General features: G+C 45.9%; 1 protein-coding gene across 30 annotated transcripts in view; it reads left to right on the plus strand.

The window, feature by feature from the left end:
* Nucleotides 1-17,514, plus strand: part of rims2a (regulating synaptic membrane exocytosis 2a) — a 111,695-nt gene extending 94,181 nt beyond the window's left edge. For 28 of the 30 annotated variants that reach the window (XM_049024961.1, XM_049024955.1, XM_049024956.1 and 25 more), the window contains 5 exons: nt 14,455-14,596; nt 14,865-14,977; nt 15,061-15,162; nt 15,286-15,425; nt 15,535-17,514. In XM_049024961.1, the coding sequence (XP_048880918.1) occupies nt 14,455-14,596; nt 14,865-14,977; nt 15,061-15,162; nt 15,286-15,425; nt 15,535-15,750 (713 nt within the window). In that variant the 3' untranslated portion in view covers nt 15,751-17,514. Of the gene's footprint in view, nt 1-1,803; nt 7,733-11,980; nt 12,333-14,454; nt 14,597-14,864; nt 14,978-15,060; nt 15,163-15,285; nt 15,426-15,534 lie in introns of those variants that run through there. The other 2 variants (XM_049024973.1, XM_049024972.1) reach the window with 2 other exon arrangements.
* Nucleotides 17,515-20,093: the final 2,579 nt, after the last annotated feature.

Genomic DNA, 20,093 nt, shown 5'->3' on the forward strand with positions numbered 1-20,093 from the left:
ACTGGGACATGACCATCTAAGAACATTTTAGACCAGCTAAAATCCGCTACCAGCTTTAGTTTATTTTTAGGTGTTTCTTTCAGCAGGTAGATTATGGTAACTGGGAAATCTCAATAGCTAGATAACAGGAGTTTCAGTCCCTCAGAAACATGGTAATGTTTTAGTCACAGTGATGAGGATCTTTTACCAGCAGCTGATGCTGCTTTTTCATTATTTGGGCCTGAAGTATCTATCGTAATCGAGTGTTGTTTTATGTAGAATGAAATGAAATGCGGCTTATTCACGGGGAAGGCTGAACTCCAGGGGAAGGCTTTTCTGTTTCTTGTGTTTGAAGGTCCTGCCCCAGATGTGCTGTGGTCAGGGCTCTGAATAGTGGTACCCACGTCGGGAAGGGGGGTGTTCTGTAGCCTTCTACTGTACTTCATTCTGGAGGGTGTGGGCTTTGAAGAGGTAGTTTTAGGTGCTTGCATTAGTTTGCTGATAGGCAATGTTCCAGCAGGGGAGAAGAGACCTAGAACTCCTGAAAGCAGCATCCAGTCTTGTAAGAAGAGGATTCAGGTGAGCGGATCTCAGTTTCAGAAGCCTGTAACCAAGTTCCCCCCTTCCCCCCCATGAATGCTGACAACTCCATATGAGGTAAGGTGCACATGAAGTCCCTTAAAGGAAAACACATTTTCTGTCATTTTCCGTTTTACCCTGGTTCTTTTGGAAAACTGAGGCAAAGGTCTGCACCTTGAGGTGACTCCTGTCATTGGAAAGCACTGTGTTTCCGGATCAGGAGCCACAATTGTGTTTCTGTCTTTTGTTTGTAAGCATTAGCATAAGGTGACGCGTAGCGGCATGGAGCTGCTTGACATCATTAATCTTGGTTATGTCTGTACTTGGCTAGCATTCTGGAAGCCAGCTGTGCTAGTAGAGGCCTTGGGAGAACATTATCACAGAGGTATTAATCATCGCCAAACTGAATCCCAAGGCTCTTGTATAACATTTCGTAGCAACATTCACCATGTGGCACTAATAGCAAGGATGTCTAATCTGTAGTTTACTTTTTGTGTAACACAAAGGCATAAGCAGAAAGCATCTGCATCTACACAACAGCTGCAACCAATGTGCAAGTCTAACAAAATAGAATGATGTTTTTTTATATAATAATGATGCTTCACTTTCACCAGCCTGAAAGCTTATAACATATGAGATCTGGGTGCTTCTCCTTTGACATGTTTGATGATTGTATAAAAACCTTGAGTCCTAGAATTGATCAGTTACTCAATGATTTCTGAGGATGGTATTTTTTTGCATAAGACCTTTGAGACATTGAGGGGGAATCTGAGGGCAGGAGAATCGTTGCGTGTGTAAACTTTCAAATCACTCGAGGTCCTGGGTTTATAGCACTGAACAGACAGAAGAAGATTGTCGATGATGACGGAGCAGCGGAATATCTGTCAGTTTTAGGAGGCTGGGTCCGTACATCCTCTCTGGAGATATTTGGTCAGATGTTTAGGTACAGCAGATAATATGAGCTGTTGCCCTCAGTATTATGCTAAACCATATGTTCCTTTCAGTTAAGCATTTTAGTTTAGCTTGCAGTTTATCCCCAGCAAAGGGATCCAGAGGACAGCTTTGACTAGGAGAGGCACATATGTTAAGCTGTACAAGCCGCCCAGATTGGCCACCATCATCCAGATGTCCAGTGGTGGAACACTGATGAAGAAAATTATGTGCATTTTCACGTCAGAGAAACCTGCCAGCTGGATTATGAGAAGCGGTGACCACTTCCTCTTTTCTGAAAGGGTGAGTGAGCGTGGGGGGGCGGGGGTCTCCTTTCCAGAAAACAAGCTGATTTTCCACAAATGAGACCAGTGAGCTTTACAGGCCGAGTCCTCTGTGATGCCGAGCGTGAAGATGTTAAAGGTGTTTATCCATTCTGGGGACGGAATTAGAGGGGGCCAGAGCAGGAGAGGACGGAAATCGCCTCCTCGCTCACCTCAGGAGCTCTGCACTTGCGGTTTCGTGTGTGATTTCGGGCTGCTTCCTTCCACTGGCTTCCCGCTGCTAAACCTGCTTTTTCGGTCAGTTTCTGCAATTTGCGACCCCACAGGACAAGAGCGTTAAATCATTACGGAAGCCAAGACACACCAACCAGAGCCATGCTTTCAATTACTAGCCTGATAGTGTCAGATGTTTCAAAGAATAGCGGAGAGTGTCTTCCTGTTAGTCTGCTGGGGGGCGATCCACAGGGGTGCTGGAGAGTTTGGCTAGTCACTATGCTCTACTTTCAACCCCCAAAAACCCGCCATTTTTTTCCTTGCTTTCGCCGGAGCTTGACTTGGGCTTTTTGCATGGCAGATCTTGCCAGTAACCTCTGTTAGTCAAAAGTCTTCCAAAAGTCTGTCCATAATTTTCAGATGTAGTGCCGGAAGGTCCTGTTTTAGTAAAAAAAGGAAATAACAAAAAAAGGTATATGTCTCAAGTGCGTGAGTTCCTGACACCACAGTTAATGACTTTGAGTAAAGGATATATTACTCCTGCCCTTCTCAACCTTAATTCCATTTGCACCCAGTTAGAAACACAGCATACTGATTGACCTTGAACAGTCCGACCGGAATTGGTCATTAAACTCTGTTTAAAGTCTTTTTTTGTAACTGTCTCCGTATCCCTGAAGAGGAACAGCTTTCACAGGGACGTTACTGCCGTGCGTAGTGTGCTAGTGCACTGCCGTGTGAAGGAGATTGTGGCTCGGTCTCGCTGTCTGTTTCCAGAACATTCTTCTGCATTGCAGGTAACTGTGCCTCACTGGCGTATGAAAAATTCTTACTGCAGTATTCAGTATCGAGGTCCTGCCGAGCGTCGACACTCTGCAGCGAGCTCCCGGTACGAAGGAGTTAAGATCCGATTAACTGTTTATTCAGTAAAAACATTGCCAGAGGTGAATCGTTTAAATGTGTAGTCTTTTCAAAGAAGATTTACATGTAGGATGATTTGAAAAGAAGTTTAATTTGATTAACAGCATGTTTATTTTCTCAACTGCAGGGGCTGGATGTTTAGCGGGACGAGGGCTGTTAGCGCAGCCACTGGTGCATTAGCTGCTAAGTGGGAGATGTTCAGTCACACATAGGTGGTTGCACTTGGCGTGATGCGACAAGGAGACCACAGCTTGAATACCTATCCAGAGCAGCATCTGCAGCTGAATCAGTGATCATACCCGCTTTTGAGAAGACCCCACTTAGAAGCAGAGCTTGTATGTTAACCCAACACAAGTTTTAGGAAATGAAGTTTATGTCAACACAGCTACAGGGTTTTCTTTGGCAGGTGATGCACAATTGAGAAGGCAGGGTCAGTTAGTCCGTGGAGCAATTGGAGATTAAGGGCCCAACTGTCAAACTACTTTGCCAACCCTGAGATTTGAACTGGTGACTTTCTAAACAGAGGCACCACCAAGTGACACCATCCTTTGGTTTGCCAGATGGCCTCATTTTACCATTTTGCTAACCAAGCATTGTCATACACAGGATGTGCATGTCATACTGCACTTGAACACTTCCTGTTTTTACATGCCGCCCTCAATCCCGGTGCTGGGCATGGAGCTCTGGCGTCTGGTCTGGGTCCTTGACAAGACTAAACCAGGGCTCCTTCCACAAGCTGAGGATGGCCAGGAATCTTCCTTCAGGCCCCTGCCCCGTTTGTTTTTAATTGACCCCAGAGGGGGGCGTTGTGCAGTACGCCCCAGCGTGCCCGGGATGCATGGTGCACCCAGGTATACCAGCCACTGCAGCTTTCACCGTCAGCACTGTTTCGGGAGAATCCAGAGTGATAAAAAAAAAACACGCCGACCTGCGTTTCTCTCCTCTTCCAGTTCTCTGCTGGCCTTCTAAAGGGGTGGGGTGTAGCTCGGTGGATTAAGATGCAGTGCCTATGATCGGAAGTTCACCGGCTCGCATCCATTGAGCAAGGCCCTTAATTTCCATCCATCCATTTTACTGGGTCGTGGGGACTCCGGAGCCTATCCCGGAAGCAATGGGCACGAGGCTGGGAACAACCCAGGATGGGGGGCCAGCCCATCGCAGGGCACACTCACGCATCATTCACTCACATATGCACTCCTACGGGCAATTTAGCAACTCCAATTAGCCTCAGCATGTTTTTGGACTGTGGGGGGAAACCGGAGTACCCGGACGAAACACCACGACGACATGGGGAGAACATGCAAACTCCACACACATGTGACCCAGGCGGAGACTCGAACCCGGGTCCCAGAGGTGTGAGGCAACAGTGCTAACCACTGCACCACCATGCTGCCCCGGCCCTTAATTTAAGAACTGGAAATTATTTCAGCATTTTTCTTAATTGTAAGAGTAGCTTGTTGGGGGAGAGCTTGTTCCTGCATAAAAATCTTTATTTAATGCTTATTGTAATATGTTTAAGAATTCCGTTTTCATCAGACCCAGCGGTTCTGTCAGACACTGAGCTGCAGTGAACGCCAGCAGTTGTCATGGAGTTCCCCAGACAAGCAGGGCTGGTACCAGACTACTGGACCTGGTATGGGCAGACCCGGCCCTCAGAGCCTCAGGAAGCGAGATAAGGTGGAGAAGTGATGGACTGAGTGAGAATCTAGTGAGGCAGTAGACATGAGCTGTGGGGAGGCTACCATCTGCTTACGGAACTCACAGATTATACAGCTTCATACATCACTTTGTTCTTGAAAGAAAGACTTGACGTGCTGATATATTATGCATGGTGGACTGTGTGTGTCCACCTTTCCTGTTCATTAGCAGCTATGGGATGCTCTGTAACTTGTTTGTGTCACTCTTATTTTGTAGATGTAGGTGCATGCCTGTGTACTCTTTTGTGATATAAAAATTATTAGTTAGGAAGAATTATAAAATGAAGAAAATTAACCATATTGACCTTATTGTGCCGTAGAATCTCAGCAAAACACTTCTCTGCCCTCCCATTAGGATGTGCAAACCAGGTTTCATGGACTGATTATAGAGTGTAATACGGGTGCTGTTATTAACAGCTTGTGTGGACGTCCTCTCCGGTGGCGTCACCGTATTTGATGGCGGCCACAGAAAGGGAACTGGAGATCGTTTCATTTCTGTATGTTTTTGTGTCGGGATGTGAGGAGGTGGCCACCATCTTGGAAGGCTCGGCCAAAGAAAGAGCTGTTCATCAATGTCACATGTGTTTACAGGATGACTGGGAAGGCCCAGGTTTCAGTCTCTGCTAAAGCCACGTAACAGGCCTTTGAGGAACTGCAGCTGCTGACAGTCCACTGGGGAGGAATGTAACCCTTTCCTCGCTCGGAAAAGTGCGTCCAAATAATCGTACCCCACCCCCATTACCGCGGTGTAATAATGCACACCACTGCAGCGTGGTCTAACATAAACTTGCTAGCCGAATAACTTCATACTTCCTTTTTTATGATTTAATAAATATGTAGATCATGTTTATTATTATTATTATTATTATTACTGGAACTAGTTTAATGTGAGAGTTGTTACTGGCAACTAAATCCCATCTATTTAGCCAACAATGTTTGTGTGGCAGTGCTGACACTTTAAAGAGGCAGCTAAGCAGGAAGTGCCTCTGGGATCATGTGGAGCTAAAGGGGGGACAGCAAGGTCATGCACCTCTGGCATCTTATTAACAATTAAAGATCAGACCCCCCCCCCCCACACACACACACACACGCACGCCTTGGGGTATACCCCTTCTGACATGTAATTCAGTGATAAGCACAGGTCCCGAAGAGGCAGGTTTCTTCTAAGATATAGGGGCAACTAAGGGTTAATAATTAATTGATTCATTGACTACTAAGCATTTCCTTGAAAAATTCAGCTGGGTGAGCATAATGAACTTTCGAGCCGCTTAAATTAGACCTTCGAGTCAAGAGAACATGATGATCCGTAGCCAGATTTAGGGATGTTGTAGACTGGTGTCCATTTGAGGGAAAAAATCGGAATGCCCACGTGTGTCACGGTGCGTAAATGTCTCTTCTCCCCGCGAGACAAAATGCAACGCGGGAATTCTCAGTGGCCTTTCATACCGCATGTGCTACAGCTCTCCTGGCTTCATACGTGATTCATTCGCTCCCGGCGCATGCTTTCAGAGCAGAGGTCAGGTTTATACGCATAGCACTTACTCACCCGCTAAAGCCTCCTCTTCCCTGTCTGCATCGTTGTATGGGTGACAGAGCAGTACTCTTCCTCTTTCCTGATTTAGGGAAGAAGCCAGTGGCTGGGTACAGGTTATTTTAAGCCTGAAAATTCTGAATCAGTCCTCCCCCCTCCCTCACTCCTCTCCGGCTCTATTTATGATTTTGTATTCATACATACAAAAGCGGACGCCGCTGCGTCTTTGCGACTCCAGATCGGAAATGAAACTTTGTGCCAGTGTTATTTAGGCTCTGTGTGTTGAGGCTGAATCTTCTCACTAGGCTCTCTTTTCTGGAACTTACTTGAGCTTCCATCAAAACACTTCAGAGTGCCACGTGCCTGGTGCCACATTCGTCATAGATGTTTGGACGCCCTGTGGAAACGACCCTTTCAGCTGACACACCTGCGTCGTGTTCCCCCCTGGCTAAACCCCCGGGAGGGTTGTGTGCACGGGGATGAGACTTATTCACAGGGCTTTACAGACACGTGAGCGTGTTTGGTTCCTTCCTGCTCTGCCATCGATGCAGGAGGCAGCCGGCCGGCAGGGCAGCTGACGCACACGGGCGCCCATCTGCCTGCCCTCCACACTCATTAGCTTCCATTGGCCATTAGTGGTGGGCCCTATATTGTACAACAACTGTCCGTCTAATGACGCTCTGCAGAAAGCCTGGGGTCCATCTCTGGAAGCACGGGGTGCACCATGGATGGTGGAATGATGCTTTTTTTTTACCATATGTACAATAAATTAAGTTTTCACATAACCCATTTTGCTCCCCTTTCAGATATACACACAACTTGGGTCTGAGTCCAAGGCCAGCCATTCATCTGGCACTAGTGGAGCATTTTTGGGGGCTCCGTGGCTATTGTGACCCTTCTACTGAGCATGGGACTTAAACCTTCTGATAACAGGCACTAAACCCTAACTCACTGAGGCAGCCCCCTAGTGACACCTTCACCAATTTGGAGAGTCCGGTGGGTCTAAACTGCAAAAGAACCCTTGTGGAGACCACGAAGTGCGAAACACATTCGAACCAACAACCCTGCATCGGTCAGGCTACAATGCAGCTAGTGGCAGTCATAGGCTGCTTGCAGCCGGAACCCTCCGGAAGCGGCAGGGAAGGATTTGTCCCCTCGTCAGGCAGGACAGCAACCTGAGGAATGTACTGTATACTGTACAGAGAGGACCACTTTATTAGGGGTTGTTTATCCACAACGGGATGGTGGGGGAGGGGCAGGCCCTCTGTGGATTCTCATGCCCCCAGTTCCTCTCCGCCTCCTTTCATTTTCCAGGACCCAAGCCAGACATCAAGGCAGGATTCTTGGATACATCGCCAGCCATGCGGCCGGATGAGTGGGATTCTTCAAATTTCCACATGCTGACATCCGGCATCCTATTGGACGGCTCTTGTCTTATTCAGTTCTGGGTCCTTGGTGACAAAGGACAAGTGATGGACATCCATGCCTCTTTGGGGGTCCTGACAGTCATGATGCTGCATGTTGGAACTGCAGTGAGCATGGACGTGTCTGCTGAATGGGACGTCAGTACAGCATGTTTGCTGCGTGCTGTGTTCTTCTGGGTATGTTCTGTGGAAAGCTTTTAATTAGAAATACTCAGTAAAATATGGCCAAACTATGTTTTTTTTTGTTAGCGTCTGTCTTTGCTGGGAGCAAGCAGTAAACAAGGTGATCGGGAGTCAGCGCTATTCCTCCTGATTTAAGCAGATTCTGCTTTTTCATGCACAGTCATGACTGAACAGCGTGTCCTATGGTCCTCAGCGCGTTCTGCCGTGAGGTCCAGTGCCATTTGCACACTGAAGCGGATTCACACGGCCGTTTGTAAAGCGATGCTTACGAAACACACAACGTGGGTACAGGGCCATCAGCGGGACGAGAGGGTCGCGCCTGGGGGCTGTGAGCACGTCCTGCGGGTCGGTTTGGAGGGTCTCCTGGGGATTTTCCGCACTATTTTCTGTTGCCACCTTGCTCCGCAAGGTTTTGCCTTCCTGACGCCCCTCGTTTACTTGAAACTCGTGACCCTCTGTGCAGTTTTAATTAGCTACTCTTCAGCTCCAGTAATTAATTTCATTGTACTGTAGTGAAAATTTATGTTTTTTTATTTTTATTTTTTTAATCCTTGGGGATGGTGAAGGTCTGCAGGCTTAAAACGTTCCCTGTTAATTGGATATGTAATTAACTGTGTATTTGTGCTGCCCTGGGAGCACAATGCAGATGAGGAGACATTCAACTCAGTCTACTTGACGTCTGAGTGCCGGCTAGCCCTCGTTATACATTTCATGTGCCTTGTACCCCATCCATAACAGCGAGTCAGGGCTTCTGTGCTGAGACATTCCAGCTTTTCTGGAAGATTCTGTGAGACCGGTAACAAATCCTGAATCCTTTGATCCTCCCTTGCCAACATTTTATGTTTCTTTTATTGTAATCCTAATGCGTATACAGTCAGTGTGGATTTCCAGGTAGCACTTCCTTATTCTGGCCAGCAGTCTCTGTGAAGAAAATAATTCTAGGGTATGATTACCACCCTGCTGTAGGCTGAGGGAGTTGATGATACAGTAAAATACAGTTATAACGGACTTCAAGGGACCTGGCAAAACAGTCTGTTTATATTCAAAGTTCGCTATATCCAAAGTTGCTGTATGCCCAGAACACAACTACAGGACACCATTTACTCATGCCACACCCCAGAAGACACAGTTGTGGTAGAGATTATTATACTGTACATGTAGTAATCCAACTGTTCCATCCAGTGGGCGTGTCCCTTGTGTTTCCTCCTATGGGTGTGTCCCCTGTGTTCCCTCCAGTGGGTGTGTCCCTTGTGTTTCCTCTAGTGGGTGTGTCTCCTGTGTTCCCTCCAGTGGGCGTGTCCCTTGTATTTCCTCCTATGGGTGTGTCCCCTGTGTTCCATCCAGTGGGCGTGTCCCTTGTGTTTCCTCCTATGGGTGTGTCCCCTGTGTTCCCTCCAGTGGGCATGTCCCCTGTGTTCTCTCCCATGGCCTTGTGCCCTCTGTTCCCTCCCATGCTTTCTGGTTCAGGCCCAGGACCATGCAGATACTGAATGAATAAGCAGCAACTGAACAATTGAAGGTGCATTTATGACCATTGGTTCGAAATCTTATTCCGGATGGTAGGAGTGGGGGAGGAACGTGGGGACGCTTGTATTTGCTGTGAAAGCAAAAACCTCCAAGCTTTGGTCAGGGCAGACTTTGATGGCTGCTGAGTTTGGCTGTTCCCTCCCGAGTCTCGTTAAAATCAGCCACATCCCTCCGGGGCGGCAGGCAAACGCTGAGGAATAATCTGGAGCTGCGGCCATTGGGGATGGCGCGGTCATGTGATCATTTCACAGGCCATTATTGCTGCACTTCATCACCATAAACAGTTCCCCTGCTTTGTTCTTGGTACACGGTCACAAGGAGAACACTGGCAAGTACAAGAAAGGGTCATTGAATACCACTGCTTTTCACAGCTGCTCACTGAAACTAAATAAGTGCAGAGTAGAGTGTCATGCGGTAATTCACTCTTGATACATCTTGATAAATATTGATCCCTGCTTCTCGCCGTCTGTGTTTTATAATGTGTTTTCTTGGCACAGAAGGACACACTAATCCCTTGTCGGCTGTCCTGAGAAGAGCTTGGACAGCTTCACAAAGCTGGGCCGAAAGGACTCAAACTTCGGCAGGTGATGGACGAAGTGGAAGACAGCCATGAGAAATGGGCACAGTGACCGTGGCGTCATTGTTGATGTGGCCCTTCCCGTGCGCTCCTGTTCACACAGCACGCCTCGTTCTGGGCGTTTGGTTGCCAACAGCAGTTTGGAACAGACTGCAAAACTTTACACTCAGTCAGTGTTGTTAATAAAGTGTTAAAAATACACAGGAAGTAACGCTGTTTGGGTGAAGCTCTTTCAGAGGAAAGTGGAAGTGGCCCATGTTAGCCGGGCTGCCGATTTCTTTGCGTGAAGCAGTTTTAACTGTATCTGAAAGCCTATACCGTACATCATACCGTATATCAGTATGATGTATTTTCATGTCGCAGCAGGGACACACTGGCATTTTGGGGAGAAAAATGCAGAGGTAGCTGAATGCTGACAGGACTGTACTGCGAGGGAGCAGGTTGTGCAGGTCACTGGCCGGTCTCGCTCATTAATATCCCCTCTGTGAGCCTTTGTTGCACAAAAACACTTTCAGTTACTTTAGCTATTTAATCTCTGTTTCCTCTGTTATTTGTATCATTTTGTGGTTTTATTGCTATTTTCTGCTACTATAATATATTGGAAAGTGTTTGTTTCTCTCCTCCTTAACATTTTGGTTAACATTCCCTGCGAATTCCTATTTCCAGCCCACATCTAAAATTCATAAATATGGCATGCGGGCAACAGTCAGCACATGGGGGGAGGCGACAGCTGATGGGGAGACTGATGACAGCACGCTAGGCCGACATAGATGGACATCGATCACATGCCGAGAGCGTCATTCCTATTGTTATTTAATTTTAACAGTTACGGCTGTTGATAGACTTATTTTTTAAGTACTCGATCTTCATGTCCATAACTGAGAAGAAGATTCACATGAAATGGCTGGGATCTCACTGACTTTGCCAAATCAGTCAGATCTACTGAGCTTTCAGAGGGATCTCTGGGAGCAGCAATGTCTAAGGGTAAATCATTGCCGTCGGCATTATTGGAATTCTTCCCCATGTTAATGAGCATACGAGGTCATTAATAGTGACCTGTTCACTGCGTTTCATCGAACGGAGAAACAGGGTCTCGGCACTTTTCACTTCACACCTCCTGGTCCATGTGTGGAGTTTGGCCGCATCTCTGTGGGTCTGCACGGTATCCATGTGTCAGCTTGGGTCTCCTCCCGTTTCCCACAATCCGGACACGGGTTTGTTGTGAATCGATTATCCTTCCTGTGTGTGGCAGACTGACTGACAATGGACAGTCCTTGAAACTCATTTAGTGAATAAGAGAGTAACTGACCAAAGGTAGTTCATACGTGCATAGATAACTATTTTACACCACCTATTCACTAGTCTGCACTCTCGACTTGGTTATCTTTTGGCTCCTCTAATATAATATTTACGAACCTGTGAAACATATCATTGTGTGGTTTAATGTTTGGAAGAGAGCTATTTGAGAGAGGCACTATATGAAAGAATAACAGAAGTTGCCACTCTTGCAGAACGGGTCAGCGTGTGAGTGTTCGTGTTGGTTTATTCAGATATATCGGGCCAGCTCCCTCCTCATTTTCTCAGTACAGATGCTTTTTTGTTACTGCTTTGTATACCTACCCCCTTGTGGCTGCGCCGATCCGATGCATTTAGCTTTGCTGATGCACAGATTTTTGTTTCGCTCTTCTGCGCTCCTTGGGGGTGAGAATGGGCCGGCACCCAGAGCACACGGACTCTGCAGTCTGACATTCCCAGTGAAAGATCCCGTCAGTAGAAGGGAATGGCGTGAAAAGGCCCCTGCAGTTTGTCATGGAAAAACACTGCCAAAAAAACAAACAAAAGATGGACGGTGGTGTATAGACGTTTACTGATGAAGGGTCTTTGAAGCATGTGAAGCGTGAATGGCCAGCCCAAGGGTGCCATGGGGGTGCAAACTCCCAGCCCTCACCTCTGTGATTAGGACGCAGTAAGGGAGAGTGCTCTCTCCAGCTGCCCATGTGCCGAGATATCTCTGGGTAGAGCTCCGTCTCCTGGAGAGCCATTCGAGGTGCTGCTCTGCAGCATGGATTCCAATTGGCTGCTGGTGGATGGAGCCCCACCCCCTCCCTCCCCCCCCCCCCCCCCCCCATTGAGAGGTAGACCGAAGTAGAGAGACGAGCAGGAGAGACAGGCACAGAGCGCTGAGGCTGAGCACAGAGACGGCCGGTTCTCGGAGCCTTGCAGACCAGCAGACAGGTCTCCAGCTTTACAGGTTTTGCGCTTAGCAGCCGGGCTACGCGGCCCGGCCCAGACCTCCAAGAGGCAGCCCAGACGCGGGTGAACAGCAGCTGAAGATGGGCAGGCAGAGTCAGGATGTGGCTGCGGCATCCGCAGCCAGCGGCTCTGGCACACGCATACACCGCTCTCAGAGCCGGCTCAGCCTCTCAGCATCCTTTGAGGCTCTCGCCGTCTACTTCCCCTGCATGAACTCCTTTGACGAGGAGGACACAGGTAGGACTGTTCGGACCCCCTTCACGACCCCTTTGTGAAATACTGCGAGTGAATGGATGCGAGGGCACAGGGCGTCAGTCTGTCTGCGAGGTGTGTGGGAGAGCATGGCCCTCGCTGGCCTTTTTCCGGAAGGTTCTCTGAAGTGCTGTGTCTGACTGCTGGCAGAGGAACTCTTTGCTGATGATCTCATGATGATTGTCCGAGTCCTGACGGGCATGGCTGCTTGTAGTGGATGCACCACAGATAACCGCAGACACTGGGGATGTCATTCCTAAAAATCCCTGGACAGATCGATCATCCAACCGACGTCTGGGAGGGGATGCTGCTGTCTTGCGGCGGGGTGGGGAGGGTGGCGTGCTGAACTGCGGGGTGGCATGCAGCCCAGTACCCCATGCAGCCTGTAATGCATCCGCAGGAGGTAGAGGAGCAGACATAGGCTCTGGGAGTGGAGGCCTAACCCCCCACCGCCGATGTCTCCCATTCGGCCAAACATCTGCTACTCTTTCCTTGTATATAATGCAGTGTTTCTGTTTTTTTTTTTTTAATTGGAATTAAAATTTATAATTGGAATTGTACATTTTCTCCCAGGAAATTGATTGACCTTAATTGCAAAATAGAGGAGTGTGTCTATCCCTGAGTGTCTGGGGTCATAATTATGCGTGTGTCTCAGATAGAGCCTCTCAAATCCCCACTTTAATCTATAGAAAAGCTCTTTCTCTGCTGACCCTTTCCAAAGTGCAGCAGTCTGCTTTGCCGAGTCCGCATCTGCAAAAATCCTTGTAAAATCAAAGAGGTTCTTAAATATTTTATTCCTCAGTAGTTAAGTCATTGAATAGTTGAATCCCATGGTAGCTGCACTTTAACCCTCTTACAGTGTAATTCCTTGGGTGTTAAACACTGACGAAGCAACATTCGAACACTATCCGCCTGTCCAGTTATTTGGTTTGTGAGGTCTATTTTTGCTAAATGATCTTCTCTGACAAGCGTCACTGTCTTTTGGAGCATACCATAGGTTGGTAACGGAAAGGGGGGATTGAGTCACATGCAGATCCTGCATCTCAGGAAATGATACCCCGAGCTTTGCGGTGCCCCCCCCCCCCCCCCCCCCCCCGCAGACGGGGCAGGGTGGAGCACGGCTGCAGTGACAGTGGTACCCTAAGGCTGCAGCATCATCACAGGGGTCTGAATATGCATGGGCTCGCTCCTGAAGGACGTCACATGGTGTAATGTTGTTTAACTGTTATAGTTTCAGACAGTATTAAACATATATATTAAGATATGTGTATAAGCAAGGATATGATTATGTGCATTTTAACATGTATAAGTATTTATGTCTTTGACTATGATACTCTAATGACTAATTTATGGGTCTGTGGACTGTATATTTCCAGTGTAAATCTGGCGTTTGTTGATTGGTGGACATAAGGCTGTGTACCGTTAGCAAGCCAGATCGCACTGCTGATTTAAGCTGACAGAGAGCTTCTTGCACGTGGGTATAAACGTGATGAGACAGCGACATTAGTTGACGGGCAGTTGCCAGGACCAGCAGGTACAGAGATATAAGTGATCAGTATTGGGGAGCAGGCTGGACACTCTACACACCCCCTCCCTAAGTGGTACTAAGTAATACGCACGCAATCTTCCTCCCGATTCTGCACTCACACGCGGCGTCTGGATAAACCGACGCAGCCTACCTGGGACTGTGTGGAGAACTAAGTTACCCAGAGTAATGCTACACCCTTAATGGTGGGTTTCTGAAGACGATGCCTCAGGTTACCTGCTGATTTATCCTTTGTTCCAAGTGGAAGCTGGCAGCAGAGCCAGCCTGTGTCTGTGTGTCTGCTTTCCTGGGTTTTACTGCATATATAACATGGGGCTGACATGGCCAGGTCTATAGCGGGACGCAGCCAGAGGCATGCCATGTCCTACCTGTGTTTCTGGAATGTCCCGTCTGGATCTGCACTGGATGGACAGTTTTGCCTTTCTGCTGCGCAGTACGCTAAGGGCACCGTTCCCCTCCCTCCTTGCAAGCCCTCCCTTTCCAGAGTTGACAAGGCCTGCATCTCTTTCTCCCCCCGCCTCCCTCTCTCTTCCTCTCTCCCCCACTGTCACCCCTCTGCAGAAGCGGGAGGGAAGAAGTTACGCAGCACCATCCAGAGGAGCACGGAGACAGGCTTGGCGGTGGAGATGAGGAGCCGTATGACACGGCAGGCCAGCCGGGAGTCCACCGACGGCAGCATGAACAGCTACAGCTCCGAAGGAAAGTAAGTACAGCTAGTTTGAGCACCACCCAGTACTGTACACCAATGTCAACATCCCACGAGTTATGTACACCCAACACCTCCGAGTAACGTGGGTCAACACCTCCCAAGTAATTTACACCCAATATCAACACCTGTAATGTACACCCATCACAAAGTAAAAGAAATATTGAAAGCTTTTGTGTCCCTCTACATCAGAGCCCCTAAAACCATCATCAGAATCTATGTTTGTGCAGCTAAATAAGAGATTGTCTTTGTTTGTCTCCTACAGCCTGATATTTCCTGGGGTGCGGCTTTCTTCTGACAGCCAGTTCAGTGACTTCCTGGATGGTCTTGGTCCTGCTCAGCTTGTGGGCCGGCAGACATTGGCCACACCTTCCATGGGTAAGCCTGACACTAAGATGGCTTCATTTTGTTCCAGTTACTGTTCACTGCAGGACTTGATGCTGACTTGCTGATATTCTCAGGTGACATCCAAATTGGAATGGTGGATAAGAAAGGATTGCTAGAGGTGGAAGTCATTCGAGCTCGTGGCCTTGTGGGAAAACCAGGCTCTAAGGCACTGCCAGGTGAGTCTAATCCATCCATCATGCTCTTTGAAAGCTCCATGAAAATGAATTGCTGCATGGAGAGGGTGGGGAGGGATAAGCCTCTTAGTCACCTTTGCCTGACTCTGCGTTTTCCTCTCCTAGCACCCTATGTCAAAGTGTACCTTCTGGAAAATGGAGCCTGTGTAGCCAAAAAGAAAACGAAAGTTGCTCGGAAAACTTTGGATCCCCTCTATCAGCAACAACTGTCGTTTGAAGACACTCCAGGCGGGAAGGTTCTGCAGGTACCGTGTCAATTCTGCAAAAATAAGTATTTTTTTGTTTGAAATGTAAATTAGTATGAGCATGACTGAGTGTATGGATGTTTGACTTTGGCTTCTTTGCTTTTGACAGATTATTGTGTGGGGGGACTACGGACGCATGGACCACAAATCTTTTATGGGCGCTGCTCAGATACTTTTAGACGATCTTGACTTGTCCAACATGGTGATTGGCTGGTTCAAGCTCTTCCCCCCTTCCTCATTGGTGGACCCGACCCTGGCACCTTTGACCAGGAGAGCTTCCCAATCGTCACTGGACAGTTCCTCTGGACCTTATGCTCGTTCATAGCAGTGCAAGAAAAGATAGCGTTGTTGTAGCAGCCAGAGTTGGAGTTTAAAGTCTCGACAGGCCACGCCCTGGTTACCCTGGTTACAATGCATGCTTGATGTTGTGTCCTTTGAGCCTGTTTCTAGGGATGCAAAGGTGATCCTGTGTTTTTGGCAAAAGTTGCACACATTGTGCGCTCCAAAAACCCTTATGGGGAGAACCAGATAGAAGCAGCATGAACAAACTGGCAAACATGGAGTTGCGTGATGCTAGGTTTTCATCCAATCTGAAGCCATGGAGGGTGGACTGAGAACCAATCAATGAGTTCTACAGAAGCCCTTTTTTAAAATAAAAAATACAACTAAAAATCAAAGTCATTAATCTTGTTTTTTTGTTTTGTTTATTGTATTTATTTATGTTTTTTTTTTTTTTTGCTCTTGTTGTCAACGTACAAGATGGGGTAACAACGTTGCTTATCAGATGCCTGGTTATGCCACAGCAATGCAGAAGTTAGAACAGGGGCAGTGAGATGCGGCACAGCAATTTAGGGTGTAACCCAGCGCAAGGCACCTGCGCTCCATGCAGCCCAGTGAACCCAGATTAGCTACGCGCCCTCACAGCTAAAGCAGGTCCTGAGAAATTGCGAGTCAACTTTTCAAAATGGCTGTAACCGACGCTGCAGGTCATTAACACCACATCCCAGAACAAGATGAACTTTTCTGATCTATCATAATTATTTCTCTGTTGATATATTGTATGAAATTTAAAAGAGGAAATAATTTTTTTGCATGATCACAAATTTAGCTGAACTTTAAAAAAAATTAAATTATTTTCTTGAGGCTGCAACTTGCAAAAAAAAAGAATAAAAAGAAAAATGATAGAGATCAGCCATTTTCAACAATTTATATTATTTTTAAAGGTGAATTTCACTAGTGCATGGTTTTAAAAGGGAGTGAATGTAACGCCGTGATTCAAAGAGACACACCGTATTTGTCGCCTGTCAGACCACACACTGGTCTGTATTTTTACAGACAGGAAGCATAAAAAAAAGATTTATAGCTTATTAACAAGACCTGTTTATGTGACAAGATAATATTAAAATAAATGTAAAGTATTAATTTCATTGTAAAGGCGCAAGCCTTAAAAAGACAGATATTATGTGCAAATTGTACATTTCTCAATTCTGTCCTCCCCCAGGTCATTGTACTACTCATTTCCGTCATTGTCCAATTCCCCTGGTTCCGTCCCGGTTCCTTCAGAACTGTAAATTATCTTACGGTTCTGGATTCTTTATGTCTGTATTTCTTTTATGGATTTGATTTGTCTAACAAGCATGTTGAAAAGGGATTTTTTGCAACATGGCTTGGGCACACAGTAACTCAGCATGTTTTGATAGAAAAGAGATATTTGGATTTTTGCAGTTTTCTTGTACAGTGCATGTAAAAAGAAAAAAAACAAAAAACTAAGTTACTTTTTTCCTTCACCTTGAATTGAATTCTACAGCAAATGAGTTATCGGGCTTTTGTGGCCAACTGTTGAGATGTTTATCGAGACATTCCACCTCCTGGTATCATTATGTTTCTGATTAAAAAAAAGCAAAAAATCAACAAAAAAAAAAGAATGATAAAGGAAAATGGTTTTATATTTAATAGTGGTTGACTACAAAATAGTGTAAGGTTGCATCTTTTATTTTATTATTGTTGTAAAAAAAAAAAAGAGTAATACAAACAAAAAAGAATAAACCCATAAACTGGATTCGCGGGATGAATTTTATCTAAGCGAGCAGCGGAGAGTCCTGTGCTGTATTGTATTTTGCTGTAAAGTTCAATTTTAGCGGCGCTGTTTGTGAAACAACGAATGACTCAAAAAGTACAGAAAATGGGGATTTGCCACACGATGAACTTTTGACTTTTGTTTGTCGTTTTTGGGAAAATAAAATTACTTTAATATATATAAATATATTTTTTGTTAGTTTATTTTACAAGCCAAGACCAATTTTTTATTTCCTATTTTTAGTAATTATTAAATGCTTCCGATGATTGGGAAGTAAATGAGTCTTAAGAGTGTTTAAAATGTTTTAATGAGACCGAATCGTGAGGCATTATTCCTCTCTACAACATTCAACGTTTTTTCTTTGTTTCTGTAACAAGCTCTGTAATTTTCGTTTGCTTTGCGTTGTACATAGGCGTACCATACATGCACATGCACAAACCTGCGAATGGAGTGGATGCGAAACACACGCAAATGTAAAAAGGCACAGCATTTCGGAGGAAGGGGTAATGCCTCATGAAAACATCAATAAGACCTGCTGTTATTAACCCAGGAATGGATATTCATTTTTTTCCGGTGCAATGTGTTCATGCCAAGGTTATGTCTTGGTAAAGTATGGTTGGGTACAGAGATTTATGTAAGTTATTTTTCAAATTAACAATAAAAAATGGATATAACACAGATACTGAGTACCAGCAACAAATCAAACAGATGTTGTAGTGCTCTCCCCCAGTTCTTTGTTTTAAACTGCTCGAATAACTTGTTTTTCAGCAGTATATCAACAGAAATCAACAGAAAACCACCAACTGACACCTTCCCTACAAACGCACTCCTCTGCATACGTTTCAAAGGCATAAAGACAGAAAACAATCTATTATTATAGACTTATTAAAATGTCTGCAACCTTACGATTTAGCCATGTGAAAAATATCAGTCCTTTAATGACTGCGGCTGTCCTATATATGCAAATAAAATACAAAACGTAAATAGTAATAAGGAGAAGGATAAGTAATATGTAATCTGGAGCTTTAGGGTGAGCCAACAGAAATCAGACACAGATCTGACTACATTACTGAGTTCAGTCAACAGTAATTCTGGTGATGGTATTTCAGACTGATAATAGAGTCGTTACATGTTTGTGATGGTGATGTTTGTTTATCAGGTCGTTCTGCAGGGTCGCGTTTGCGTCGATCTCTGTATTGTTTGCGTTGTCAGGCTTCCACACCGTCTTTGTCCGCACTACATCTTTGCGACAGCTGTCTGCACGTTTGCTTTTCGCGTCTGTCTCCTCAACCACCGAAACCCCTGTTGCGCAACCCAGCTGGCAGCGGCTCAGGTCCACGGACCAAACACCGAGCCTCCAGTCCGGGGAACTTTCCAGAAACCCCCAGCAACAGCTGAAAAACAAGCATGCTCTTATAGCACCTCTGAAAACCACTTTTTACTGGTAGTGATCAAGACTTTTTTTTTGTCTTTTGCTGTCATATCGAGGTTTGAGCAATTGCTTAATGTGGAGGAACAGTTAAATGTGCTTTTCTCAGCCAGTAGGATATTAGTCCTGAAAATATTTTTCAGAGTTGTACTGGATACTGAGATAAGGGAATGTTGCTTCTCTAGAATCAGGTTGAGCAGACTCACGGTGCAGTTCAGAACGTTATATCACTGCCTGCATGTTTCTGGAACCTACCACACCTTAGTTTACTAATGGCTGGCTCTAGCTATAGGTAGAATAGGGGCCCACAAAACTGCCAGGATTGCCTAGGAAGTGGAATCATCAGTTTTCTTTGTGGGGGGAGGGCGGCTCCCAAGGGCCTTCCTTGGACTTCTGAAAAGGTACAGCCAGCCCTGAGTCCACATCTGGTACAATGATACTGGTGCATATTCAGCAAAAGCGCCATCCGGCGGCCATAAGTATGGATCCACGCAAAGGAAAGGTCAGAATCTCAGTTCTCTGATGGGGAGGCTTTGCTCACAGTTGTTCTATCATGTACGCTAGTGCCCAACCCCTACAAGTGAAGTTTCATTTGATTCATGACACTATTTTTACCCAATGAACAAAGGATGTTGATACCTGGAGGAGGCTAATTTGAATGGGTTAAGAAAATTATTTTATTAGCTGCTATCAAGTTGATGTCATCTCCTGCTGGCCATATAGAGAACATTTCTTCAGAATGATCCATCTTGTTCTCGGATCGTGACACTTCTCAACAATATATTCTGTGTAATAATTGAGTCCATCCATTTTATTGTTGGCCAACTTCCTTTTTAGCCATCAGCAGGATCTTCTCCATAATACTGACTGGTTTTCACACCCATATGGCATCATACCATATTCTCTTTTGATCTTTGATGTTAGCGATACATCAGTACTTTTGAAGATTTTATCGACATCCTTCATTATCTGCCAAGTGCTAATTTGTGACATTTTTCTCGAGTGTCTGATCTGTTGTTCTTGATAATGTGCCGATTTGTTGAACCATCAACACTAAAGTGATCTGCTGATCCTATGCTTATAACGATTGTTTTCTTCACATTTAGCCATAGTCCCATCAAGCAGGTCTTCCAACGTACAGGGAAAAACTTGGTTGGTGGCA

Source organism: Brienomyrus brachyistius, chromosome 9 (assembly GCF_023856365.1).
Source record: "Brienomyrus brachyistius isolate T26 chromosome 9, BBRACH_0.4, whole genome shotgun sequence".
Classification (NCBI taxonomy): Eukaryota; Metazoa; Chordata; class Actinopteri; order Osteoglossiformes; family Mormyridae; genus Brienomyrus; species Brienomyrus brachyistius.